Below are 27,697 nucleotides of genomic sequence, written 5' to 3'. Positions count from 1 at the left end.
ATGTCAGAATGTTTCAACTCTTGTGTCTCTTTTTGATCTCAGGCAGAGACATCAGAGAGTTCGCTTTATGAAATCAATCTACTCTCATCCGAATCTCCTCAATCTGTGCATCTCAGGTTGACTTCAAAGCAAATAACGAGCTCTCTGTAAGTGCTCACTGAAGTCTCATCCAGACTTAAAATGTTAGCCATTTTCCTAACATGCATACCAGTGGATCTACACTCTGTGGGTGCACTATTCAGGTCTGCAATGTTCTCCTGCATGTGTAGCTCATTGTGTGTCATTGCAACGTTGTGTCATAGACCAATAAACAAACCCTTTCAATTTCCTTGAGGGAACCTCCCAAAAGGATGAATAAAGTTGTCTAAGTCTTCAAAACTGTCATGAATTAATAACAGAACAGTGGAGCCCTGATTAATGTTATGGATAACACCTGCTGTGCTTTCTGTCAAAGTTTGACCAATAGGAGAAGAGCTTTTCTGACTCTCAGCCAATCAAATCCAGCTGCTTTCCCCAAGTATTAAAAACTTCACCTAGCAACACTCCTGAGTAGCTTCTGACCAGTCAGAGCTCAATTCTTCTTTTGTTGTCATTCAGGAAAGTTTAACTTTTAACTTACAGTTGAGGAGGTTTAACTTTTACAATGGCTGACTTTTCGAGGCGGTAGGTTCAATCAATCAAAAAGTAAAAGATGGATTTCTCTTTGTGTTGAACACTAGAAGCATTATCCATATTTCTACAGATCTACAGACACCAGTTTGTTGGGTTGAAATTTGCTCTCTGGGTAAAGAAAGAAGATAGTTTCTCACCAACACGACCACTTTATGGGTCTTTCCAGCCTCATATCAGCTTCTCTGACTGAACTTAAGATTGATTTTTTCTACAGAATGAGATGATGAACTTTATCCCCACTTCTTAAAAAAACAACCTAGTCATGGTCAGTATATGTACAAGAGGACTGATTATAGTTCCTGATCTATTTTGTTGTCATCACTTTATCTAAAACATAAATTCATAGTTGTTACACGGATTTAAATATGATTTACCAACAACACCTTATATTTTGTCCTCAGTTCATTTCAGATGCATCATTCACATGTTACAGTCACTTCTGGCCAGTGGAGGGAGCTACTGTACAATATCTGTGCTCATGCAGGAGTTCAGCCTAAAATCAGCCTCTGGAAAGAATTACTCATTTATTATCAGCTTTATTTCATGATCACCTTATCAGTGCTTTCATAACAATCTGTAGCACTATTCAACATTAACTGATTTCATCTACTGGAATTAAAATGTTAGTTTTTTTATTTATTTGACATTATAAACCAAGAGACGTTAAATCAGACAAGTTGTTAGATGCTAAATCACACGATGTACATAAAATCAAAACATGTATTTCAGTTATGATTCTTCATTGAGCAGGTGTCAGGTGACTAAATGACATCATACACAACAAACCAACACATTACATCATCAATTAAATCAAAGCAAACAGACAAAAAAACATAGCAGAAGAATTACAGAGAACTGTAGTAAGTCAATGACAGGTCTACATTTTGGAAATATTCCAATCATAACAGCCTCCATATTGCTGCAGGTACAACTACAGCTACCCCTATCCCTGTCCCTGTCAGTGTCCCTGCCCCTGTCAGTGTCCCTGTCACTGCCCCTGTCACTGCCCCTGTCACTGCCAATGTCCCCAACCGGATCAGAAAGTCTTTTACTGCATCACTTTCCTCTGCCTTGCGTCTAGCCTTCTTTTCTTGTTCTTCTTGTTGTTTTCTACGTTTCTCTTCTTTTTCTCTTTCAAGAGCTTCTCTCAGTTGTTTCTCCTTCTCTCTGTCAGCCTTCATCTTCTTCAGTTCTTCCTCATACTTCTTCTCTATTTCCTTCTTCAGCTCCTCCAGCTCTTTGCGTCTTTGTTCTTCATTCTCTTTCAGGATTCGTTGTTTCTCCTCTTCAATCATCTTCTCTGCCTTCTGGAACATTTCAGTGGTGTAGTGTCTTCCTCCGTTCTTCTCTGTTATATCTCTGATCTTGTTCAGCAGCTCTCTGACCTGAGAACGATCCTTCAGCTCATTATTGAAGACGTGGTACTGACCGTTACATCTGGACACAAGTTCCTGCAGGTCTTTACTTTTCTTTAAGAACTCATCAATGGGTTTTCCTTTGAGCAGGTCACCATGGGTGAAGAGAACCATGCTGTATTTGTCTGCTTCCTCTCCAAAGATTTCCTGAATCTTCTGCACCGTCTCCTTCTCTTCCTCTGTGAATCTGCCCAGTCTGATGATGACCAGGAAGATGTGAGGTCCAGGAGAAGCATAAGAAATGCTCTGGGCAATATCTCGTTTGGTTTTCTCTTCATCTTCACAGGTGTCAAACAGACCTGGAGTGTCGATAACAGCAACCTGTTGTCCATCTACCTCACCATCAGCTTTAGCACATTGTTTAGTCAAAGAATCAAAGGAGAACTCAGATTCAAACTTCTCTTCCCCCAGAATGGTGTTTGCTGTGGCGCTCTTCCCAGCTCCAGTCTTCCCCACCAGCACAATCCTGATCTCCTCATTGTTGTATATGGTCGGACCTGATGGGAGGTTGAAATAATGAACAAATGTTAGTAAGTGTTTTCATAAGATTAGGGAACATGTGTGACTTTGACAGTGAGCAGTTTGGGGGACTTGATGGTTTGAAAAGTGAAGTGTTTAAAAGACAGAGTCAGAGTAGTAGATCTAAAATGGTTCTGATTGGCTACCCCTTGATGATAAAAAAACAAAAAAAACATTTATTGGCATGAAAAATAACTTAATTAAAACCCATCTCGTTCTCACTGCCATCACATCAGATACAAACTGGATAGATTGTACACACAACCACACAAAGGTTTAAGTCCTGTGTGTGACCAAGCATCAGTGATGACTACATCTTTAAATAAGTTACACAATAAAGCTAACTTACCTAAACACACAACTTACTTTAACCCTGAAAACATGATCTTTTTCTAAACTTCACTGACTGTTCTTGTCTCAACCTACACAAAGTCTACAGCTGACAGCCAACTAGCTCGTAGCTCCTGCACCTGTGTGAGAGGAAGTAACTCTCCACACCACCAGGTGGCAGTAATCTCTATTTGTCATCCAAAAAGAGAAACAGGAAGACTCAGGACAGCAGATACAATTGCTGTGTCCCAATACAGGGACCTGCATCCTTCAAAGGACCCGGCCTTTGCGGTCTTCGAAGGCGAGTCATTCTGAGAGATCTTGTTAACCGCATCAGCCGTTGTTAAATCGGATGGTCTAGCCTTTGGAGCATTTCCTGGTTGCGTCACCTGATGTTTTACCCTTACGTCACAATTTCTGCCGCCCAAGCCCACGAAAATGATGATCTACGGCACGCGACATTTTCTTTTATTCCTTTTTTTCTGGTGCGCAGACTCTTGGGATGTGTGAGTCCGCGACCTCCTCCGAAGGGAGGAGGACACAACAAATTAGTTCTGAAGCAGCGTTTCCACTCCCACTGATATATCGCCAATAAAGACATAGTGAGTTGTAAATGTCTCTGGTGAAGAGGATGAGGAGAAACTGCACTAAAGAGTGAAATCATGAATACTACAGTTACAGGCTCAGTGAGCTCCCCTCTATTTTTCTGTTTCTCTTCTTGTGCACTGATTTGCTCAGCTGAGCAGCCAATCAGAGTGAGTTCTCTCACTGAGAGCTCAGTTGACCAAAAAGACACCAAACTAGTAAGAACAGTTTGTGACACATCACACAAACTGCCGCTGCCACAGACGCTCACTGGTCTCCTGGTTTGTCAGGACCTTAAGGCCTCTGAGCGAGCTGCTGTGTTTGACGAGCTGGGAGTGAGAACATGTTGATAAAAGCAACGATGCATCTCCCAAACAACTAACAGCTGTGAATAAAAAAACCTGAGTCTTACTCAGATATCTGCTGTGAATTAGGTTAATTTAACATGAAATATGAACATTACAATCCATTTAGAAAGTAAATGTAATTAAAATAGACTTTCATGATGCAAAACTTGAGACAGAAGCATCAAAATCACACTCAGCTTCCAGTTTATGAGGTCCATCTAACTCTAAAGCAGTCTGACACAACAGTCCTGAAACAAATCCTCCCTTCATGAAGGTTATGAAGTTTCTGTTGAAGCTGTTTCAGACTCGTTTTCTACCTAATTAAGATCAGTGACAGTAGACAGAATAACAGAAACACCTCTCTAATGCTGGAGATTTGAGAAAAGTTTTTTATGTTATTAAAGCACTGCACCCTCTATAACTGTTTATGAAAAAAGTGTGACTATGATTTGTATTACTAGTTAATCAATATTATGAATACATTTCATTGACTTACCATGTTTGGCACATTTGCTGGCCATAGCTGGTTTGTGGAGAGAAGAGTTGGTCTGCAGCTGAATTGAAGACGTTCCTGCAACAAAAGCTCTTTATATGAGGACTTCATGAATCAAACCACACCTATAAAACACAGCTGACGCCACACTGAACACCAGCTCCTATCATCTGCTGCAGTGGATCATAGGTTGAATCTTAATGTGTTTTCGATCCCTTTCTTTAATTTTTAAAGTCTATAATCCTGATGTCTCTTAATAAACAGTAAAGGAGAAATTTACCTTTTTTTTACTGTTACATTATTTAATGGCTTCTGATTTACTTTTCTACTGTTTAATAGTATATTCAAATGTTTTAAATGTTGGTTTTTCACAATAATATCTCAAATACAAAAAATATGAAAGGGTTGTGACTACTAACTCAGAAATTAAAAGTATTTTCTCATGGCTCTAATCCTCCGTAGGGGAAATAAACTTCAATATTTCTTCCCTCACTAAGTTTTTACTTTCTTATGTTTATCACGTTAAATGTGGTTCACAGAAAAGAATGCAGCAAATCCACGCTGTCCATCAGCATTTACAGGAAACTCAACCTGTTCTTTCACAGTGCCAACAAATAAAGTGGACTAGAGTGCAGCCAGCACTTTTGAATTGTAGTTCTTAGTCTCTGTTCACAACATGATGTTACATAAAGAAATAGGAACATTGGTGGACAATGTGGCTTCTATGATAGGGATAAAATAAAAACTAAGCTGGTTTAAGAATTTCTGACTTTGTGATGTTGAACTGCAGAGGTTTGTGATTTTCTTGTTGGATGTGATCTATAATGATAACAAGTGTTTATATAAGTTCAGTTGACCACTAAATGTTTAAAAATGTTGCAGAAGAAATTTAACTGTGGTAAAGTTGTCATATTTGACTCAAAGAAATCCCTTATAAAGTGACAAAATCCACCATCCTTGATTAATGCAAAAGTTACATTTAACTTTCAGGTGAAGCTTCCAAGAAGCAGAATGAGTTTATTTCTTCAGGAAAACAAAAATAGTAGCCTCGTTTCAATATGATGCTGAAAGTCAAACTCAGAAATGTTTAGAAAGCTTAAAATCGTGTTCAGTAGCAGCTGGACATCATGTGAACAGACAACTGAACTGGTGTTGTTTCCTGTAAATGCTGAAGGGTGAACAGGGTGTTGCTGGTTGTGGTTAGGAGAATGAACGATAGAGATGCAGGAGGACTGGATATTCAGGCTGTGCAGGACTTAAACTGGGACAATCAAATGTTCCAATGATTCAGCACAATCATGCAGGTTCCTGTTCCATTACAGTCTCCAGGAACCTCTGGTTATTTTAACATAACATTCCTTTTTAAATCAGTAATTGTTGTAAAAGCCAGTCACACTTTTTTTAAGAACCATTCTCATTGTAGATAATTAGAGTCCGCGACAAAACTACTCTGTATACTGAGAATCATTAAAAACAATGATACTAGTCAAAAGTAACGATTCATTTCACTTTTTGTTTGAATGGATAATTGCAATATAAATTAAATGCACTTATTTGTCTGAAGGCAGAGACTTGCTCATTTATTCAACACTCAACAAAGACAACATTTCTACTTAAAGCTTCAGTCAGGAGCTTTCAGAAAAAAGTGAACTTGGGGGCCGTCCAGACGAAAATGCTCTTTTGCGAAGGTGGAGAAATCTGAAAACGCAGCCCTCCCATTTTCATGTGGACGGCGAATCTGCATACTTTCCGAAACAATAATGCCATCGCCCCACCCCTTGACCTCTAGCCTCCGACCTCTGAACCCTGCAATGTCTCACAACAACAACAATGGCGGAGGACAACATGCTTGTGCTCGTACTGCAGCAGATATTGAGCCTATTAGGGTTACGAGGGCAAAATATCATGCTCCTCTGCCGCTATGCTGAGCAAAAAAGGATTTTGGACAACCGCATACTTATTCTTTTTATGTTTGGTTTCTCCTCTACTGTCTGTTTGCATACAGAGCGTGTCTTCCTCTCTGTTTTTGGTGAATGTCAAGCGCCACCTATAGGCCTGGAATATGAACTACAGCGTTTTTGGTCGTTTTCAGTGGATCCGTCTGGACGCAAATACTCTTAAAACGATGGCGAGGAAGACGGAGAAAAAAAAGAGTTTTTGCCTGTGTGGATGGGGCCTTAGTTATGATATTTACAAGCCTGCTGAGCACAAGCAGGCTTGTAACCACGGTAACAGAGGACGCCAGATAACCAAGATGGCCTATTCAAAACAAGAACAAGAAACTGATTGTTCTCTTTCTGATCAATACAACTAAATTACAATGATGATGCTGATCACTGTAGATATCCCGAGTAACAAACAGTATTCCTCACATGGCGGTAGACAGAGTTACCATGTAATCATTACCAGGTGCAATTCCATGCTGCCTTTCTGAAGCATGAGTAACGTTATTTCTCTAAACCAATTCAACCACTTCAGAGGGTCCTGAACACAAACTAACGTTAGAACTGTCCGATGGTCACTTAAAGACACTTTTGCTAACCAGGAGCCATAAACAAAAAGCTAAACACCGGAGTTAGCGTGCAAGCTAGATTTAGCAACAAGCTACATAGCTCGACTGCAACATCGTACGCAATATGCCCTATTGGCAGGATTACTGTAACCGCCGCCACCATAGCCTTCTGGTTAAAACACAGAATTAAACAAATATGAAGCCTTAACTGTCCAGCAGAAAAGCAGCCGACTCTGCGTCACTCTTAAAGGGATATTTCAGTAAAAGTTTAATCCATGGTCTTACACACCATGAAACCATGTAAGAAGCCCTCTCGAGATATCAAGTTAGCAGACCGTTAATTTAGGTAGTTTTAGCAACCTCAGAAAAAGACTGCACGATAACAATACATAGCAGTATACGCCTCCAACAAGAAACCGCCATCAAAAAGCCACAACCAATGCTCAGAACAGCACCAAACTTCAGCAAAAGTATCAATAGGGTCTCAGCACATAGTCCGGGGCATCTAACCTCCGCTAGCTTAGCTGGATTTCTATTGTTAAGTGAACACAGCACACTACTGTCCTGCAGCAGCTTCCTGTTGTGGGGAAGTCCCGACGAGTCGATTACCGAGTGCAGTAGAGTTCCGCGGCTGTATGAAAATGTTTGATTATGACTCCATGGAAAAGCAATCAAAGTTCATATGTGTCTTACCTGCCAGTTTATAACAGTTATAATTGAGAGCGGACAGGGAAAAGAACAGAATTAAGCATTTTTTGACCGCACTCGGTAATTGACTCGTCGGGACTTCCCTGACCTGGAAGCTGATGGAGGAGAGTTGAAATCTGTTTTTAGCTTCACAATAGAAATCCAGCTAAGCTAGTGGAGTTTTGATACCCCGGACTATCTGCTGAGACCCTATTTGTATTGTTGCTGAAGTTTGGTGCTGTTCTGAGCATTATTTGTGGCTATTTGAAGATGGTTTCTTGTTGGAGGCGTATAGTGCAATGTATTGTTTTATCTTTTTCTGAGGTTGCTAAAACTACTGAAATTAGCGGTCTGCTAATTTGATCTCTCGAGAGGGGCTCTAACACAGTTTCACTGTGTGTTAGATCATGGATTAAATTTACACCGAAATATCCCTTTAATACCTCAAAAATCCCGCAGCTCCTCCACCTCTGAAATGACGCTCTGATATTTATCCTAGTTCTCTCTCTGGCTCTGTCAAATTCTTTTTTTTTTACACTGCTTTTCTTTGTCTTCTTATTGCTTCTCTTTGACATGGGCCGATGGTGGAGCATGTTTTCGGCTCTGTTGTTGTTGTCTGTTCTCCACCATCGTTTACAGTTTGGGCATGAACGTCTCTGACCAGGTAAGAGCAGGCACTGCACCTGCGCGGGGGAGGGGGGCAGAACAAGAGTGATTGACACTTCTCAGACACGCTCCTTGGCTCTGATTGGTTGTGATCTACCAGGAGCGGTGGATTCTTGCAAATCAACTTAGGGCCACTGGGTGGAGCCACAGACAGCTGACCTGTGTCTTATTCTGCTGTCAGATCATAATGACAACTTTAGCAAATATCACCAAAAAAATAGTTTTATAACTTTAAACCTTCAGTAAGGGCCAAACAGAAATACTGGCTTAAAAAACATCTTCGAACACATTTTTTTCAAACATCAGACATCCAATAGAATGACACCTCTCAGTCCTCAGGCCTTCATATATGTCACCTGTACTGTTACAGGTGATACCTGTTTGAGGCGCCATCTTGTGCTCAAATTAAAACATCAATCCAGTCAAAAGAACAAACCAAAAATCAAATTCCATTACTATTTCGATCAAATCGTTAAATAATAAACAGTTCAGGCTTACAATCCAACGCAGGAATTAACTTGCATTTCTTGAATAAAACTTTACATTTCTTTTATTTTCTTTAGTTGTTGCTTATTTTATTCATGTATTTATATTTCCTGCTGTTTAAAGACCAGTTTTATTTGTAACATTGTGCTTTAAATGTTTGTATTTGAATCTTTTTCAAAAAAGAAAAAAACAGAACAGTGGAGCCCTGATTAATGTTATTGATAACACCTGATGTGCTTTCTGTCAATGTTTGGGCTGAACCAATAGGAAAAGAGCCTTTGTGATTCTCAGCCAATCAGATACAGCTGCTCTGCTATATGGAGTATAAAATGCTCCACCTAGCAACACACCTGAGTAGCTTCTGACCAGTCAGAACCAAATGAGTCTCTTCATCCTCAGTTCTTTGTTTTTGTCATTTAGATGCAGCATCAGGAAACATGGTTAGAATTAAATAACAGGAACAATCCACATCAATTCACTTAAAGTTAAGAGTCAAGACCTTTTAATCAGTGTTTAGTTTTATGTCTGAAATCTCATATGAAGAAAGAAGTAAGCTGTTACTTGTGTTTTAATGTTATGTCACACTTTTGAATATCAAAGCTGAGATTGATTGTTGTGGAAGGTTGGGAGACAGAACCTGTAATTCATTTCAGCTACTAATCAATGAATCAAACACTTGATCTGTAATATCTCGTTTTGTTGATCGAGTTATATGAAATAGGTAAAAGCTTGTTGTGTATGAAAACTATCAGCTCTGTTTGGTCCAAAATATGAAATGATACTGATACCAGTTTAATCAAACACTGAGACTGCAGAGGCACTGCTGTGGTTCAATAATGATCTGAGGTTGCTTACATGATTCTGGACTGGAAAATAAATCTGAGGGTAACGACCGTGTTCTCTGCTGTCATCATACAACACTGTGAGGACATCCGATTAAGATTAAGATGTTCCTTTATTGATCTGCTTTGGGAAAAATGTGCAGGTAACACAGCAGTACAGAGGGAAATAAACAGCAGCATGAGAGTAAGTCTCAAAGAGAGACAATAATAAAGAGATACTGGAAAGAATATATAAGAATTAGAGCAAACATTTTTTTTAAAATAGATACAGTAACTGTCCTTGTTTGCGTGCTTGTGTAATATGTAATAACTGTTCCTGTGCACAGTGGAAATGTGCAAAGTTCAGGGTTCCTGAGATAATAAATTACAACAAGAACAAAAAACAACAGTCTGTGACAGTGAAGTGTGGCTGAGGTGTTGTGTAGTCTGATTGCTGGAATTACTGGAACTTTGTATCATTTATTTTTTTAATGTAGAAATTATATTTGGTGTCTGGGTTATAATATTTTCTCTGTTAAAATAAACCATTGTTCAAGAAAAGAAAATCATCGATATAACAGGAAAATCACACTTTTGAATGTATGTGTTTATTTTTTTCCGTTTCAAACAATGATGGAAAAAATGACTACAAATCTTGTATTATCAGACACAGACGGGTATAAACTGCATGAATACAATTTTAATTGTTGCATTAAAATGTCAGTTTACAGTTGGAGTGCACTTTCAGAACTTGCTTCAGCATTTCACACACATTTGTTGAACTGACGCTCTTTGTTGCTCACTGTAGATTCTTTTACCCACTAAGTTTTTGAACTCTCACATGTTTTAATTCAAACATTAAATGTGATTCACACCCTTGATTGTCCCATTTTGTTTCTAACTCCAGTGCAGCTTGAGTATCCGGTCCTCCTGCATTTTAATGGTTCCTCCTGTTAACTGAGGACACGTCTCACTGTTCACTCCTTCCATCAGCATTTACAAGAAATGTCTTTCAACTTTCAAAGCACTCAAGGACACCACACATAACAACAGCACATCAAAAAATCAGAATGGGAGTTTTCAAACATGGGGGGATCAGGCGCCACCTACTGGACATTAGACGCACTTTCAGTTGCTTACAGTTGCCAACTCTCCCGATTCACGCGGGAGACTCCCGATTTTTAACCCTATCTCCCTCGACGCTTCCGGTCAGTAATTTCTCCCGTTAATCTCCCGATTTACAGTAAAGGAAACAAGTAAGATTGTGTCCCTATATTTGTTGCAGCATCTGGCAACCCTGGCCTGCCTGTGTGGATGAGCAGGTGTGTGATTGTTCCTGATAAATCCCGCAATCCGGCTTTTCCGACCTTTTTTGGGGGGGGGGGGCGTTGCGCAAGGCACGGTCGGTCGGGTATTGATAAACATAATGAAATTTGATTTTGATGATGACGTGATTTTTGTCGGTTTAATATCACGAGCGAATGGGGAATTTAAGTTGCACACAGTGAAAGCACCACACCCCAAGTTATCTTGAAATCGGTTATTATTGTCATTACTGCTATTTGTACCGTTGAAGTTGAGTGACTGAAATCCTCGTCATCCTATTCAAAGGCTGCAACAGGCGACTCATCGAACCGGGGTGAAGTTAGTTTCAGTTTGGATATTCTGTGGAGATCGGGTCCAGCTGAGACTTTACTGAGGTTCTCCCAGTGTCAGCAGCAGGAGGACGGTCAGCTCACCTCTCAGAGCCTCGCGCTGAATCACTGGAAACTGATTTAGGGACCGTCATTAAATTACTTAGCATAAATAAATTAATACAAAATAACTGCTGTTTTTTAGAATATCTTTCATGTCATGTGACCCAGTGACTCCAAACCAGCTGCAGATTGTATCAGTAAACTGGACGAGTAAGACACCTATTGTTATTGTATTTTAGTGCTTCCTCTATTTAATATGAATATTAATATGCAGAAATTATGATTATTTTTCTCAATAGCTTCTCACTGACTTCTGAAATGCTCAGGATGTGAACATATTTTCAAACAGCAATGTCAGCTTCTACACTATTTTGTCTCATGTCTTAGATTCTGATTCTGAAATTCTGAAAATGAATTTCTTTTCAAAAATCTCACGAGTAGGTGAGATTTAAAGGGTCATTTTTCAAAAAATTTTCTGGGGGGGGCATGCCCCCAGACCCCCCTACTGTTGCTAGGTTATCAACTCAGAGCGCAGCTGCTATAAAAAAAAATTAGGGGAAACACTGTTCTAAGAATTTTGGACATGTGTGGTTTAAAATACAAGGCAAGAAATTATGACAAATAAATGCCAACCCAATGTTGGCAAGTATGTACCAGGCTTTGTTACATTTACATTTTAGGGCATTTATCAGAAGATTTTGTCCAAAGTGACTTACAACACCTGCATCCCTACTTAAAACTTTAGAATAAACAGTTAGTCTGGAACAGAATATCAGATGAAAACACTCTGGATTTACAAATTACAGCTGACACCAGTTTAATCAAACCACTGAGAAAACAGCAGAGGCACTGCTGTGGTTCAATAATGATCTGGGGCTGCTTACACTATTCTGGACTGGAAAATAAATCTGAGGGTAACGACCGTGTTCTCTGCTGTCATCATACAACACTGTGAGGACATCCGATTAAGATTAAGATGTTCCTTTATTGATCCGCTTTGGGAAAAATGTGCAGGTAACACAGCAGTAAGGGGGGAAATAAACAGCAGCATGAGAGTAAGTCTCAAAAAATAGAGACAATAATAAAGACATACTGGAAAGAATAAGATAACAATTCGAAAACATTTGATTTCAAGATATTAGAATAAAGATAAACAAACTACAAACAGTCACTGTCCTTGTATGTACATGCATGTGTAATCTATGCTGCTATGCAAATGTGCAAAGTACAAATGTGCAAAGTTCAGGGTTCCTGAGATGATAAATAACAACAAGAACACCAAACAACAGTCTGTGACAGTGAAGTGTGGTGGAGGTGTTGTGGAGTCTGATTGCTGGAATTACTGGAACTTTGTATCATTTAATTATTTTTCAGATGTAAATAGTATATTTGGTGTCAGGATTATAATGTTGTTCTGTGTTAGAATAAACCATTATTGAAGAAAAGAAGTAAAGCATCAATATAACAGGGAAGTGAGACTTTTAATTTATGTGTTTATGTTTTTTTCAGTTTCACACAATGATGAAAAAATGACTACAGCAGGAAACATGGTTTCATGAACGAACTGCACAACTACAACAACTCCTCATTTATTATCAGTATTTGTTATTTCATGATCACCTCAGCAATATATTCATGACAATTTGTGGCACCACTCAGCATTTATTGATCATGTTTGTTTAACATTTATTAAAACCTGGGAACGTTTAGTTTCTATGACATCATAAATTAGATGACATTAAGTCACATATATACATATATATACTGTATATAGATTTCTGCATTAAGATTTTTGTGTTTGAGATAATCCTCGTCTTCATTTTCCTACTAAGTTTTCACTTGCACTTGTTGATTTAAGTGTTTCACATGTTTGATTGTCCCATTTTATTTTTAAACTCCTGCACAGCTTGAATATCCAGTCCTTCAGCATCTCTGCCATGTATTTTGTTCACCACAAACAGAAACTCTGTTCACGCCTTCCTTCAGCATTTACAGGAAACACCAGTTCAGTTGTGTCTGTTCACATGATGTCAGATGAACATGTTCAGATGCTACTGCACTTTTTTAAGATTTTAACTTTAAGGCCCAATCCCATTTCTCTTTTCTACCCCTTGCCCCTTGAAACGGAGTGCCAAGGGGTAGGGCTGAATGACAACCCCTCCGAATTGGGACACCCCTTCGACAATCGCGTACTTCATCAGTAGTCACTCGCAATTCGTTCACAACTTCAAATTCATGCATACACTGCACAGGCTAATGTTAACGTTACATCCAATTTGTGCATGACATTCCTGCGTATCCCATAACACTATCAATGTAACTGAATACCAGCAGCGAGGTTGCCAAAGTTTTTATTGATAAAGTTATCACTGTAGATTATCAGGGCTGCCCACAGAGCACCGCTAGTAGCGTTCAGCCTGGTAACGTTAACCTGAAGCCTCTTTTTTTTCGTATGTATTTTATGAAGAAAATGACAATTACACATTGAAACAACGCTAAACTAGACAATACAACGGTTTTCATTAATTTAAAACTTTACTAATGGAGAAAATATTTACATTTGTGAACTTCTTTCGCGGTAGCAGCCACCTTGCCGGTGATTCGCAGTGCATTCTGGGAAATCTGTCGTAGCCCTCCGTTTGGAGTTGGCCTCTGGAAAATCTCCGTTTGAAGGGGTATATAGCCCTACCACTTCCCCCTAACCCTCCGTCCTAACGGGAATTGGGACATCCCTACCCCGACATGTGAACGCGCAAAACGGAGGGGTAGGGCCAAGTGGTGAAATGGGATTCGGCCTAAGTCTCAGTCTGCAGAGCTTTTAAATGATTCAGCGTATTGATAAACTATGTAATGTCCCCATCACTTTTTTTTAAAAGCATAGCTTGTTAAACATGTTCTGAAAAATAGCTTCCACCAACAAAATGTTACCCAACAAATCTCTCTAATGCTCTCCATCAGCTGATCAAACTGGCTGCTGCTGATTCTGAAGTGACATTATGACAAAATTGTAGCCCAGGAAATGAATAGAAATAATCAAATACCTCATTCTGTTTAATTCATGTTTAATGACTGTTTCTTTTTTGTTTTCATTTTAAAAAATAAACTACTTGTGTTGAAGCTTCGTAGTTACATTTTTTCTTGACAATCTGTAACACAGCTATAAACAGCCATGAACTTTTCAGCTTTGCATCTAATATTTCTTTCCCACTGTTTTTTTAGTTTCATTCTTTCCTCCTCTAATTCTCTTTCACAGGCTCCCTTCAGTTGTTTTTCCTTGTTATTATGTATACAACCATATTCAGCACAACTTCTGCATCTATTTTAAAGAAGGCTTTTATCAGCCATCTCTCTGTCAGCCTTCATCTTCTTCAGTTCCTCCTCGTACTTCTTCTCTATTTCCTTCTCCAGCTCCTCCCGCTCTTTGCGTCTTTGCTCTTCATTCTCTTTCAGGATTCGTTGTTTCTCCTCTTCAATCTTCTTCTCTGCCTCCTGGAACATTTCAGTGGTGTAGTGTCTTCCTCCGTTCTTCTCTGTTATATTTCTGATCTTGTTCAGCAGCTCTCTGACCTGAGAACGATTCTTCATCTTATTATTGAAGACGTGGTACTGACCGTTACATCTGGACACAAGTTCCTGCAGGTCTTTATCCTCCTTTAAGAGCTCCTCAATGGGTTCCTCTTTGAGCAGGTCACCATGGGTGAAGAGAACCATGCTGTATTTGTCTGCTTCATCTCCAAAGATTTGCTGAATCTTCTGCACCGTCTCCTTCTCTTCCTCTGTGAATCTGCCCAGTTTGATGACGATCAGGAAGATGTGAGGTCCAGGAGAAGCATAGCAAATGCTCTGGACAATATCTTGACTGTTTTCTCTTTATCTTCACAGGTGTCAAACAGACCTGGAGAGTCGATAACAGCAACATTGTGTCCGTCCACCTCACCAAAGACCTTAGCACATTTTTCAGTCAAAGACATGAAGGACAACTTTGATTTGAAGTATTCATTTCCCAGAATAGTGTTTCCTGTGGCACTTTTCCCAACTCCAGTCTTCCCCACCAGCACAATCCTGACCTCATCGTTTCTTGGTGCTGATGAGAAGACTGAAAAATGAGCAAATATTTAGTCTTCTAGCATTCTTAGGTTAATCAACATGGGGGGCTACTTGTATGCTATTAGTAAAATTCAGGCCCAATGAGGAGACCAAAAACTGGAGCTGCAGCTAATTTATCTGCTGCAGTCTGACATCACAAACTCAAGAAGCTTTTTATAAAATACAGCAAAGATTCGCTACTGCAGCAACTGTAAAAGCTGCCCCTAACCCCATCCCTATCATTTTCCCCACTGCATCACTGTTCTCAGCTTCCTGTCTAGCCTTCCTTTATTGCATTTCTTTCAGTTTTATTCTTTCGTTCTCTAATTCTCTTTCACGAGCTTCTCTCAGTTGTTTCTCCTTCTCTCTGTCAGCCTTTATCTTCCTCATTTCTTCCTCATAATTCTTCTCTATTTCCTTCTTCAGCTCCTCCAGCTCTTTGCGTCTTTGCTCTTCATTCTCTTTCAGGATTCATTGTTTCTCCTCTTCAATCTTCTTCTCTGCCTCCTGGAACATTTCAGTGGTGTAGTGTCTTCCTCCGTTCTTCTCTGTTATCTTTCTGATCTTGTTCAGCAGCTCTCTGACCTGAGAACGATCCTTCAGCTCATTATTGAAGACGTGGTACTGACCGTTACATCTGGACACAAGTTCCTGCAGGTCTTTATCTCCCTTTAAGAACTCATCAATGGGTTTTCCTTTGAGCAGGTCACCATGGGTGAAGAGAACCATGCTGTGTTTTTCTGCTTCCTCTCCAAAGATTTGCTGAATCTTCTGCACCGTCTTCTTCTCTTCCTCTGTGAATCTGCCCAGTCTGATGACGACCAGGAAGATGTGAGGTCCAGGAGAAGCATAAGAAATGCTCTGCGCAATATGTCGTTTGGTTGTATCTTCATCTACCTTTGTGTCAAACAGACCTGGAGAGTCGATAACAGCAACATTGTGTCCATCCACCTCACCAAAGACCTTAGCACATTTTTCAGTCAAAGACATGAAGGAGAACTTTGATTTGAAGTACTCATTTCCCAGAATAGTGTTTCCTGTGGCACTTTTCCCAACTCCAGTCTTCCCCACCAGCACAATCCTGATCTCCTCATCGTTTCTTGGTGCTGATGAGAAGACTGAAAAATGAGCAAATATTTAGTCATTCTTAGGTTTATGCAACTTGGAGGGGCTACTGGTTTAGTTTTTGACCACAGATAGTTGAACATTTGTGAGGAGCCTCAGTGAGAGTTATAAGGATAGTATGAGGGCACCACTACTTACCACTAATTAATCGAACTATGCTAATGAGTTAAAGAAAAACATAAAGCCTCAGAATAATCTCTTAAAATCAAGTAAAAGCAAAGTGTCGTCTGCCACAAACTGAATGAAATGTCCACACAATTTCTTTTTTTTCTCAAATGTCACAAACATTAATATTCAATCATCAGACAGTGAGCAGGAGTTTGACTTTCAACTTTAATTGAAACTTGAAACTGACTCGTCTCTCTCCTGCTCACCTGCCTCAGGACATAGACATGCAGATTGTTTTTTTCTGTTTTGCATCTCAGCTGTTGATTTGGTTTAACTGACAAACATTCCATACAAACTTTAAAATCCATCTTGAAAAGAGATAAAACCTGAAAAAGAACACAGTCTAAAATACAACCGTCCTGAAATAAATCCTCTTTGCTGTTTCAGACACGTGTTGAGTTGTACGTTTATTTTAGGGGCCACAGTTTGTGGTGCTGTTGAACTGTATTGGAAGTTTCTCCCAGTTCATTCAGTCAATCAGTTCAATATAATGCAACACAAAGTGAGTTTGGGAGTCGAGATCTCCAACTAACACACATGCTGGAGATGAAACAGTTATTATATAATCAAATATAAGTAATAAACAACATTAAAACAGTTTAAGACTTACAGTATTTGGCAAAGTTGGTGCCCATAGCTGTGTTCCGTAGAGAAGAGCTGTTCTGCTGCTGGACTGAGGAAGTAAAGTCTGTCTGGAACAACAGCTCTTTATAGAAACAACAAACCACACCTATAAAACACTGCTGACATCACAGTGCACTGATCTCTGTCTCAACTTTGTGCTGCAGTTAGATGTTTCATAGATTAAATTTAACATGTGTAACACCCTGCTCTGTCTTAATACACAGAACAAGTGGAACTGTAGTCTGTGATTACCCTTAAGATTGATTCAATATATTGATATATTGATCAATCAATGTTTTCAGGCTGTAGAAATTCCTCTTTATGTTTAATAATATAATAACATGTTTTTTATGTTTTGTGTGAAGGGATTGCAAAACTAATGTTGAGAGAGACAGAGATGCCTCTGAGCAACAGATGAGTTAGAGTTTAAGAAATCACCAGGCAATAGTAAAATGATAATAATAATAAGGATTAGTGCTGATTTGAAAAGCTACAGGTTCCTGCTTTAGTGTCAAGTGCAGAAAATCTTGTATTATCAGACACAGACGGATATAAACTGCATGAATACAATTTGAATTGTTGCATTAAAATGACAGTTTACAGTTGGAGTGCACTTTCAGTTTTTTATCTGTCACATGTTTTAATTCAAACATTAAATGTGATTCACACCCTTAATTGTCCCATTTTGTTTTTAACTCCAGCCTGCTTGAGTATCCGGTCCTCCTGCATTTTCATGGTTCCTCCTGTTAACTGAGGACACGTCTCACTGTTCACTCCTCCAATCAGCATTTACAAGAAATGTCACCAGTTCTTTGAAACTGAAAGATATACAGTGCACGTACAGAGTCTAATTTATGAATTGCATGTCCTCATCTCTGTTCACATGACGTCAAATGAACATGTGAGCTGCAAACTCAGTCAGAACCCAGATTGTAGGCTGTGACCCTCAGCAGGGTTTTTAAATAAACTGTGATGTTACTTTGATTCGAGCAGAATTAAAGATATCTTTTGTTGATAAGCAGTCAAACAATGAAGCATTGTGGACTTCCTGACTCGTCTCTCTCCTGCTCAACTGCTTCATGACAGATATGCAAATTCTTTTTTCCGTTTTGCATCTTCTGAAAAGAAAAGTCTGAAAAAAAATTGGCACTTCAGACTAATGATCAGGAAGCAGAGCTGAAGTCAGAAAAGAGGGATGGTTTAGTGGATGACAGAGTAAGATGGACTGATGGAGGGTAGACAGAGTGAGCTGAGGTTGTTGGTTGTGGTGAACAGGTGGTGCTTCAGGAGTTCACAGGTTGGACGCTGTGACACTGAAGGCTCAGTCTCTAAAAGTTTGGAGCCACGTATGGGGGCTGGACAGGAAGCCAAAGTCTTCAGCAACAAGGGGAAGTACAACCCAAGAGGAGCAGCAGACTACGAGAAGGGGACGTCATTTAATTAACAACTGAAGTTACATTTCTAAAATCAACCTCTGAAAAGAATTACACATTTATTATCAGCTTTATTTCATGATCACCTCATAAATGCTTCATGACAATCTGTAGCACAATTCAACATTAATTAATCTCACCAAGGTTAGTTTTATTATTTATTTGACATTATGAATCAAGAGACATTAAATCACACAAGTTGTTACATGTTGAATCACACAATGTGCATAAAATCAAAACGTGTATCTAAATTATGATTCTTGATTGAGCAGGTGTCAGGTGACTAAATGACATCATACACAACAAACCAACACATTAAATCATCAATAAAATCAAAGCAAACAAACAAAGCAGAAGAATTACAGAGAACTTCAAAGTTGCCAATCAGCCATGTTTTAATGTTCACAGCTAATTTCTTGCTAACTCCTCCAAGCTGTTACTGTTCAGAATGACTTTGTCTTATCAGGTGTACTTTATTTTATGTTACTTTATTTTACAGTGTTTGTCTCTAAAGAAAGGACTCACAGCACATAAAGTATTCTGTCTAGATTTGCTGCTGCTTTCCATTAAAACTATTCAACCGGTGAAACAAAGAGTGAATTTATTGTGAATCAGTCACAGAAAATGACTGAGTTTGTTACTGATGTCGATGCTGACAGCGATCATTTATCAATATATCTACAAAACAGGACATTTTACACACTGTAGATAATAATGGAGCATGAAGAATCAGCCTCAGTTGTGTTCAGACACAACAGCAGCTGGATTTTAGAAACACATTGTCCACAAATTAATTTGAAAGGAAAGATGTGATTAGATGCTTTGCTCAGGGATTGTTGGATTACAACGAGTTAGTAAATGACAGGTATACATCTTGGAAACAAATATTCCAATCATAACATCACATCACATTAAAATCTAAAACAACAGCAATTTTCATGCAGTATGCTATTAGTACAATTCAGGCCCAATGAGGAGACCAAAAACTGGAGCTGCAGCTAATTTATCTGCTGCAGTCTGACATCACAAAGTCACAAAGCTTTTTATGAAATACTGCAAAGACTCGCTACTGCAGCAACTGCAACAGCTGCCCCTAACCCCATCCCTATCATTTTCCCCACTGCATCACTGTTCTCAGCTTCCCGTCTAGCCTTCCTCTCTTGCATTTCTGTCAGTTTTATTCTTTCCTTCTCGAATTCTCTTTCAGCAGCTTCTCTCAGTTGTTTCTCCTTCTCTCTGTCAGCCTTCATCTTCTTCATGTCTTCCTCATACTTCTTCTCTATTTTCTTCTTCAGCTTCTCCTGCTCTTTGAGCCTTTGCTCTTCATTCTCTTTCAGGATTCGTTGTTTCTCCTCTTCAATCTTCTTCTCTGCCTCCTGGAACATTTCAGTGGTGTAGTGGCTTCCTCCGTTCTTCTCTGTTATATTTCTGATCTTGTTCAGCAGCTCTCTGACCTGAGAACGATCCTTCAGCTCATTATTGAAGACGTGGTACTGACCGTTACATCTGGACACAAGTTCCTGCATGTCTTTATCCTCCTTTAAGAACTCCTCAATGGGTTTTCCTTTGAGCAGGTCACCATGGGTGAAGAGAACCATGCTGTGTTTTTCTGCTTCCTCTCCAAAGATTTGCTGAATCTTCTGCACCGTCTTCTTCTCTTCCTCTGTGAATCTGCCCAGTCTGATGACGACCAGGAAGATGTGAGGTCCAGGAGAAGCATAAGAAATGCTCTGCGCAATATGTCGTTTGGTTGTATCTTCATCTACCTTTGTGTCAAACAGACCTGGAGAGTCAATAACAGCAACATTGTGTCCATCCACCTCACCAAAGAACTTTTCACATTTTTCAGTCAAAGACATGAAGGAGAACTTTGATTTGAAGTACTCATTTCCCAGAATAGTGTTTCCTGTGGCACTTTTCCCAACTCCAGTCTTCCCCACCAGCACAATCCTGACCTCATCGTTTCTTGGTGCTGATGAGAAGACTGAAAAATGAGCAAATATTTAGTCATTCTTAGGTTTATGCAACTTGGAGGGGCTACTGGTTTAGTTTTTGACCACAGATAGTTGAACATTTGTGAGGAGCCTCAGTGAGAGTTATAAGGATAGTATGAGGGCACCACTACTTACCACTAATTAATCGAACTATGCTAATGAGTTAAAGAAAAACATAAAGCCTCAGAATAATCTCTTAAAATCAAATAAACACAAGCAAGTGTCCCAGACACAATTTCTGTCCTTCTTCAATGGTCGTCAGACAGCTGGAGTTTGACTTCAGCTTTAATTGAAACTTGAAACTGACTCGTCTCTCTCCTGCTCACCTGCCTCAGGACATAGATATGCAAACAGTTTTTTCTGTTTTGCATCCTCTGAAAAGAAAAGTCCTCCTGTGAGGTCTCAGCTGTTGATTTGGTTTAACTGACAAACATTTAATACAATCCTTAAAATCCATCTTGAAAAGAGATAAAACCTGAAAAAGAACACAGTCTAAAATACAACCGTCCTGAAATAAATCCTCTTTGCTGTTTCAGACACGTGTTGAGTTGTAGGTTTATTTTAGGGGCCACAGTTTGTGGTGCTGTTGAACTGTATTGGAAGTTTCTCCCAGTTCATTCAGTCAATCGGTTCAATATAATGCAACACAAAGTGAGTTTGGGAGTCGAGATCTCCAACTAACACACATGCTGGAGATGAAACAGTTATTATATAATCAAATATAAGTAATAAACAACATTAAAACTGTTTAAGACTTACAGTATTGAGCAAAGTTGGTGGCCATAGTTGTGTTCTGTAGAGAAGAGCTGTTCTGCTGCTGGACTGAGGAAGTAAAGTCTGTCTGGAACAACAGCTCTTTATAGAAACAACAAACCACACCTATAAAACACTGCTGACATCACAGTGCACTGATCTCTGTCTCAACTTTGTGCTGCAGTTAGATGTTTCATAGATTAAATTTAACATGTATGTGACATGTATTAAAGTATAAAACCCTTATCACACATGTCTTGTCTTAATACACAGAAGAAGAGGAACTGAGCCTGTGATTACCCTCTCGACGGCTTTAGATTGATTCAATCTCTGGTGTTTTACACATTACTTTCATGTGTTTTAAATATACAGTACATTACTGCTGAAAAATGTTGATTACCTGCCGCAAAAGGCTAACTTGGTATAATATGACTCTGATTTTTTTTATGGTCTTTCTTGTTTTCAGGCTGTAGAAATTCCTCTTTATGTTTAATAATATAATAACATGTTTTTTATGTTTTGTGTGAAGGGATTGCAAAACTAATGTTGAGAGAGACAGAGATGCCTCTGAGCAACAGATGAGTTAGAGTTTAAGAAATCACCAGGCAATAGTAAAATGATAATAATAATAAGGATTAGTGCTGATTTGAAAAGCTACAGGTTCCTGCTTTAGTGTCAAGTGCAGAAAATCTTGTATTATCAGACACAGACGGATATAAACTGCATGAATACAAATTGAATTGTTGCATTAAAATGACAGTTTACAGTTGGAGTGCACTTTCAGTTTTTTATCTCTCACATGTTTTAATTCAAACATTAAATGTGGTTCACACCCTTAATTGTCCCATTTTGTTTTTAACTCCAGCCTGCTTGAGTATCCGGTCCTCCTGCATTTTCATGGTTCCTCCTTTTAACTGAGGACACGTCTCACTGTTCACTCCTCCAATCAGCATTTACAAGAAATGTCACCAGTTCTCTGAAACTGAAAGAAATACAGTGCACGTACAGAGTCTAATTTATGAATTGCATGTCCTCATCTCTGTTCACATGACGTCAAATTAACATGTGAGCTGCAAACCCAGTCAGAACCCAGATTGCAGGCTTTGACCCTCAGCAGGGTTTTTAAATAAACCGTGCTGTTACTTTGATTCCAGCTGAATTTTATTGATAAGCAGTCAAACAATCAAACATTGTGGACTTCCTCTACAGGTGTTGAGGCTTTAATGCACAGGCTTCATTATGTGTATCATTCCCACATCTACATGTGACCATTAGTTAATGTCTGACCAGCCAGGACACCAGGGAGGTCATGTTGCATTCTTTCAGGTGAAACTATGACTGATAACATAACTGATGTAAAACATATAAATAATATGTATAGAAAAAAATGACACTTAAAAATAATGATCAGGAAGCCGAGCTGAAGTCAGAAAAGAGGGATGGCTGGGTGGATAACAGAGTAAGATGGACTGATGGAGGGTAGACAGAGTGAGCTGAGGTTGTTGGTTGTGGTGAACAGGTGGTGCTTCAGGAGTTCACAGGTTGGACGCTGTGACACTGAAGGCTCCATCTCTAAAAGTTTGCAGCCTGGTATGGGGGCTGGACAGGAAGCCAAAGTCTTCAGCAAAAAGGGGAAGTACAACCCACGAAGAGCAGCAGTAGTTTCTGGGTCCTCTTTATCAAAGGTGTCGGCATGTGGTTTGATGATAAAAGAATTCTGCGGAGGCAAGGCTGGGTGGACTGATCGTGCAATCTTTACTTAAACAGATCTCAAGCCGGCTTCCGAACCAGATGCGGCCGCTCTCTGTTGTTCTGAAATCTAAGGCAAAGCAATGCCAAAATGCTTCGCCCTCTGCCCTATCAGAAATCCTATCGAGCCTTCGATCTTAAGAAATCTACTAATTACCACTTAACTTTCTCTTCTCGTGCAAGCCTTTTTTACAGTCCCTTGGGCTGTACCTGCCTACTTCTTCTAATTGGTCACTTTGGTGGGTTGAGGGTCCATCTGTCCAATCGACTAGAAAAGGAGTTGGTCTATCTCCCTGCTCAACTCCTATATAAGACGAAATCTGTTACTGTCACTGCTTAGGTCTTGTATCCCCAAATTACCTAAATGATCCCTCTATCCTTTTCTGGAAATGTACATTTTTAGACATCTCGTTCCATCTGACATGAAGGTCAGACTCTGTTTTAGTACTCTATAGTGGCCTTGTCTTCTGCTAACCTTTGACACACACACACAACTGAGTACTGCCTCCTGGAGCTGTGAGCCCCACACCACACCCACACAGGTAAAATTTAAACTGAGTTCAATTAAAGGCCAGAATGTGTTGCAGCCCAGATATCTCACAACAGTCTACGAGATGGGGGCTACTACAGTCAAAGAGGGTGGTGTGTTTACTGGGGAAACTACAGATATCAATCCTCTCTATTCACAGTGCCGCAAAGCACTGGAGGAGAAGCCTGCAAATGCGATTCTACTGAACGGGTCGATCACAGTCTTTGTCGTCCACGTCACTGCATTGTAATTTCTGGGGAGTTGCAAGTCAGGCTACAGTGTAAGTAGCCAGTCTAGAGCTATGTATAATGTCAACAATTCTACAATACAAGGTTCAGATTATATTTGTTCTAAATGGCTTTGTAACCCGGAGCAGGGGTTGGTGGTGGCATGTGGCCTGACACACAACACACAGACAGACTTTTGTTGTTTTATTTGGACGGACCGATGCATGAAATGTTCTTCGACTGCTTTATAATTTCTCTGTAGTAACTTCGATTCATGACTATATGATATTTCATTACCTTGGGCCTACACTTTTGTTTATATTGACCTCTGAAGGAAAACACAATACACCCTCCAAGTATCAGGGGTCTGTTAAACTGCCATAAGTGGTACCGAAATGGAATAGGCCCCAGGAGTGAGATTTGAGGGGCAAGGCACCCAAGAAAAGAGCTCTGAATGTGGGGGCAGGCAAAGGATGCCAGAGGTAGTACAGCTAGATCATTTAGTGCTGCCTTTGTTTCCTTTATTTTCCTCTCGAGTTTCTCCTGCTCTTTGCGCATTTTGTCATTTTCCTCCCACAGGATTCGTTGTTTCTCCTCTTCAATCTTCTTCTCTGCCTCCTGGAACATTTCAGTGGTGTAGTGTCTTCCTCCGTTCTTCTCTGTTATATTTCTGATCTTGTTCAGCAGCTCGCTGACCTGAGAACGATCCTTCAGCTCATTATTGAAGACGTGGTACTGACCGTTACATCTGGACACAAGTTCCTGCAGGTCTTTATCTTCCTTTAAGAGCTCCTCAATGGGTTCCTCTTTGAGCAGGTCACCATGGGTGAAGAGAACCATGCTGTATTTGTCTGCTTCCTCTCCAAAGATTTCCTGAATCTTCTGCACCGTCTTCTTCTCTTCCTCTGTGAATCTGCCCAGTCTGATGACGATCAGGAAGATGTGAGGTCCAGGAGAAGCATAAGAAATGCTCTGGGCAATATCTTGGACTGTTTTCTCTTCATCTATCCTGGTGTCAAACACACCTGGAGTGTCAATAACAGCAACCTTTTGTCCGTCCACCTCACCACAGGCATTATCACAGTGTTCAGTCAAAGACTGAGGAGAGAAATGTGATTTAAACATCTGTTTTCCCAGAATGGTGTTTCCTGTGGCGCTCTTCCCAGCTCCAGTCTTCCCCACCAGCACAATCCTGATCTCTTCATTGTTGTATCTGGTCACTTCTGAGGAGTAGATCGGATATTATTAATTTGCAGTTGTGTTTTCAGAATAATTCACTTTATCTCTGTATTGTATTTGGGACATTCATGGTGCAGAGGAGAACCATTTGAGTTTGTGTGAAAAGTAAAAAAGTCCCATAATCTGCCTTCTCTGGGAAAGCTAAGGAAGCTAAAGCCGTTAACTCAAACCTGATTTTAGGCACAAGAAGAAAAAAAAACAGTTGTTTACCAGCCAATAACTCTCAAGGAAGAGGAAGAGAATAGAAACAGTTCTCAGTCACAAAGAGCTCTTTCTACTGCCAGACATGACTTTACGATTATGGTAAACTCTGTGAAGAATCAGCCTTTTTTTTTCATGGAGCAGAAACAAAAGAGTTAGATGATACAGATACAGATACATCAGAACTTGTTAGAGCCATCTCAAGTTACACATTAAGTGCATTAACTCATTATTTTTAAATGCTAATAAAGAAACTGTCGATGGAAACAATCAGCTACCAGAACACATTTTTTTAAAGTGGCTACCTCGAGATCAGCCCAGAATCCCTTTTGGATTTAAATTGATATCGGACAATTGTGCGCCTCATGATTCCAGATATTGCAAGAAATAGTGGGTCATTTCTGCAGTTAGCTGGAAAGTAAAGGTGTGGAAGTGTTCGAGCAAAGACATCATCTGTAAATGGGTCATTCTACTTCACATCACATGTAATCAAAGCTCTTTCCTGACAGCACGGTTGGGTAGATTCACCCTCTAACAATCATCACTGGTACACAAACTCGTTGGCAGTGTTGGGGAGACATAAACTACATGTAGTTGAACTACGTAGCTTAACTACAATTTGTTGTAACTTGCTGGTAGTTAAACTACATTCATATTTTCTGCTGTGTCAAGTAATTTAACTACTTTTGGGATCATGTTTTGTGTTTTTACTACTCAATTTACAAACTACAATTCTGGCCAATAACACAAATTTTATTATTTTTTTTTTTAATGAAAAAAGACCTATATAATATACATTTTGTTTCATTTTTCTTTGAAGAAGTTCAACACTGGTGTCCCAGCCAGTGCAGCATGTGAGCAGCTTTTTAGTGTTGGTAAAGATGTTTTTAATGCCAAACGGAACCGGCTGCCTGATAAAAACTTTGAGAAACTGCTCATGTGTAATGGTAAACAAGTGATTCTGCCCTGGCATCTAGTTCTAATGCCTCACTGTTAGTGCCTCTGAAGTTACTGTGATGTTGACCAAAGATGTCAGCTTTTGTTCTTAAAAAAGTTGAGAGTTGAGAGGCATATTTTTGTTGGCATGTGAATTTTTTGTAGGCTATTATATTTTGTTTCATATACACCATATGTTGATTTATTTAACGGTGAGTTAATGAGTATAATGAGTATAAGTAGTTGCTAAAGCTACTTTTTTTACCAGTAGTTTTACAAACTACATTTCTCCAGGGGTAGAAATGTAGTTTGTTCAAACTCCTGCCAGGCTGAACTACATGAAGTTTTACAAGCTACACTTGCAAAGTAGCTTCCCCAACACTGCTCGTTGGAAAACAAAATAGGAGAAGTTTGCATATAGAAGGTTATTTCCTGGAATTAACAGGCGAGTAGACGAGTAGAGGAGGAACTGCCGTGACGCACACCATCCTGGCTTTGATCAAGCTAGAGTTCAGTCACACTCCTCCCATTTGTTCCCTGAAATATGCAAATCAGAAGTTATCTCTGCAGATCAGCAGTGATCGTAGACGGAGAACAAAGAACAGAGGAAGGTAGAAGGAAAAACTCGCTGTAGAGATGATGATGATGAACTTACCGTGTTCGGCTGCTTCGGCATTGCTGGCCATGTTAGTGTCGTAGAGGGCAGCGCAGGTGTGCAGCTGAAGCGAAGACGTACGTGTCTGTGTCACACCTTTCAACTGAAAGGCTTCATTCACCCAACCACACCCACATCACAGTGTCGGCAACAAAGTGGAACAGGTGTGCACAGTTTATTAACTGCAGGTTTACAACAGGATACACCGGTGAACCACAATGACTCATTACAGTGCCATGTTCTGTTGGGTCCAGGTTTTCACATGGGTGCCACTTCACATGGAAAACCCAGACGTCCCTGATTACAGTCCGATCCAAAGACACCCACTGTGGATCCATTGTGTCCTGTATTGTATTCTTGCCTTCATAGATTTACTGACTGTGCTCATAATTTGGCAGAATGAGTTTCTGTTTGCAGCCTTTCAATGTTGTCAAGTACTTTACAACTTTATGTGATGTTTGGTTGTTTCATCTTTATAACTGTATGTTGAACAAATTGTCAAATCTTGAAAATTAGAGGTTAGCTGTCAGATAATTGTAGAGTTTGAAGTATTTCCATATGAAATACAGGAGGGTAGATGTGGAAATTGGCAGAAAATGAAGGTCTACATGTTTACAAAGCTCAAGATTGTGTGTAAGTGTAGTGTTTCAGGAAATGCGCTTAGTAAAATCTGACTACAGCTAATAACTGTTGCTTTAATAAAGAGAGTTTATGTTTCCAGATGCAAAACCAAAGCAATAAACTTGTT

The 27,697-nt window shown here is 39.6% G+C and overlaps 1 protein-coding gene and 2 pseudogenes across 1 annotated transcript; all 3 read right to left on the bottom strand.

The window, feature by feature from the left end:
• Positions 1 to 1,571: 1,571 nt before the first annotated feature.
• On the bottom strand, positions 1,572 to 4,419 carry LOC115572854 (GTPase IMAP family member 9-like). Its single transcript, XM_030403306.1, has 2 exons — positions 4,365 to 4,419; positions 1,572 to 2,584 (listed from the first exon to the last, which is right to left on the bottom strand). Exons 1-2 carry the CDS (start codon positions 4,387 to 4,389, stop codon positions 1,572 to 1,574), a joined length of 1,038 nt encoding a protein of 345 aa, XP_030259166.1. The 5' UTR covers positions 4,390 to 4,419.
• Positions 4,420 to 14,551: 10,132 nt separating this feature from the next.
• Positions 14,552 to 15,345, bottom strand: LOC115572853 (GTPase IMAP family member 4-like; annotated as a pseudogene).
• A 236-nt stretch (positions 15,346 to 15,581) lies between these two features.
• On the bottom strand, positions 15,582 to 26,980 carry LOC115572852 (GTPase IMAP family member 8-like; annotated as a pseudogene).
• Between the last annotated feature and the right edge of the window lie 717 nt (positions 26,981 to 27,697).

Source organism: Sparus aurata, chromosome 21 (assembly GCF_900880675.1).
Source record: "Sparus aurata chromosome 21, fSpaAur1.1, whole genome shotgun sequence".
NCBI lineage: Eukaryota > Metazoa > Chordata > Actinopteri > Spariformes > Sparidae > Sparus > Sparus aurata.
The sequence above is the reverse complement of the archived record's forward strand: the minus strand, read 5'-3'. Positions and strand labels throughout refer to the sequence as shown.

Excerpts from the sequence above, each read along its gene's own strand:
- LOC115572854 (XM_030403306.1), bottom strand. The coding sequence starts at position 4,389 with ATGGCCAGCAAATGTGCCAAACATG. Across the intron at positions 2,585-4,364 it reads CAGCAAATGTGCCAAACATG|GTCCGACCATATACAACAAT; the intron begins GTAAGTCAATGA and ends ACCTCCCATCAG.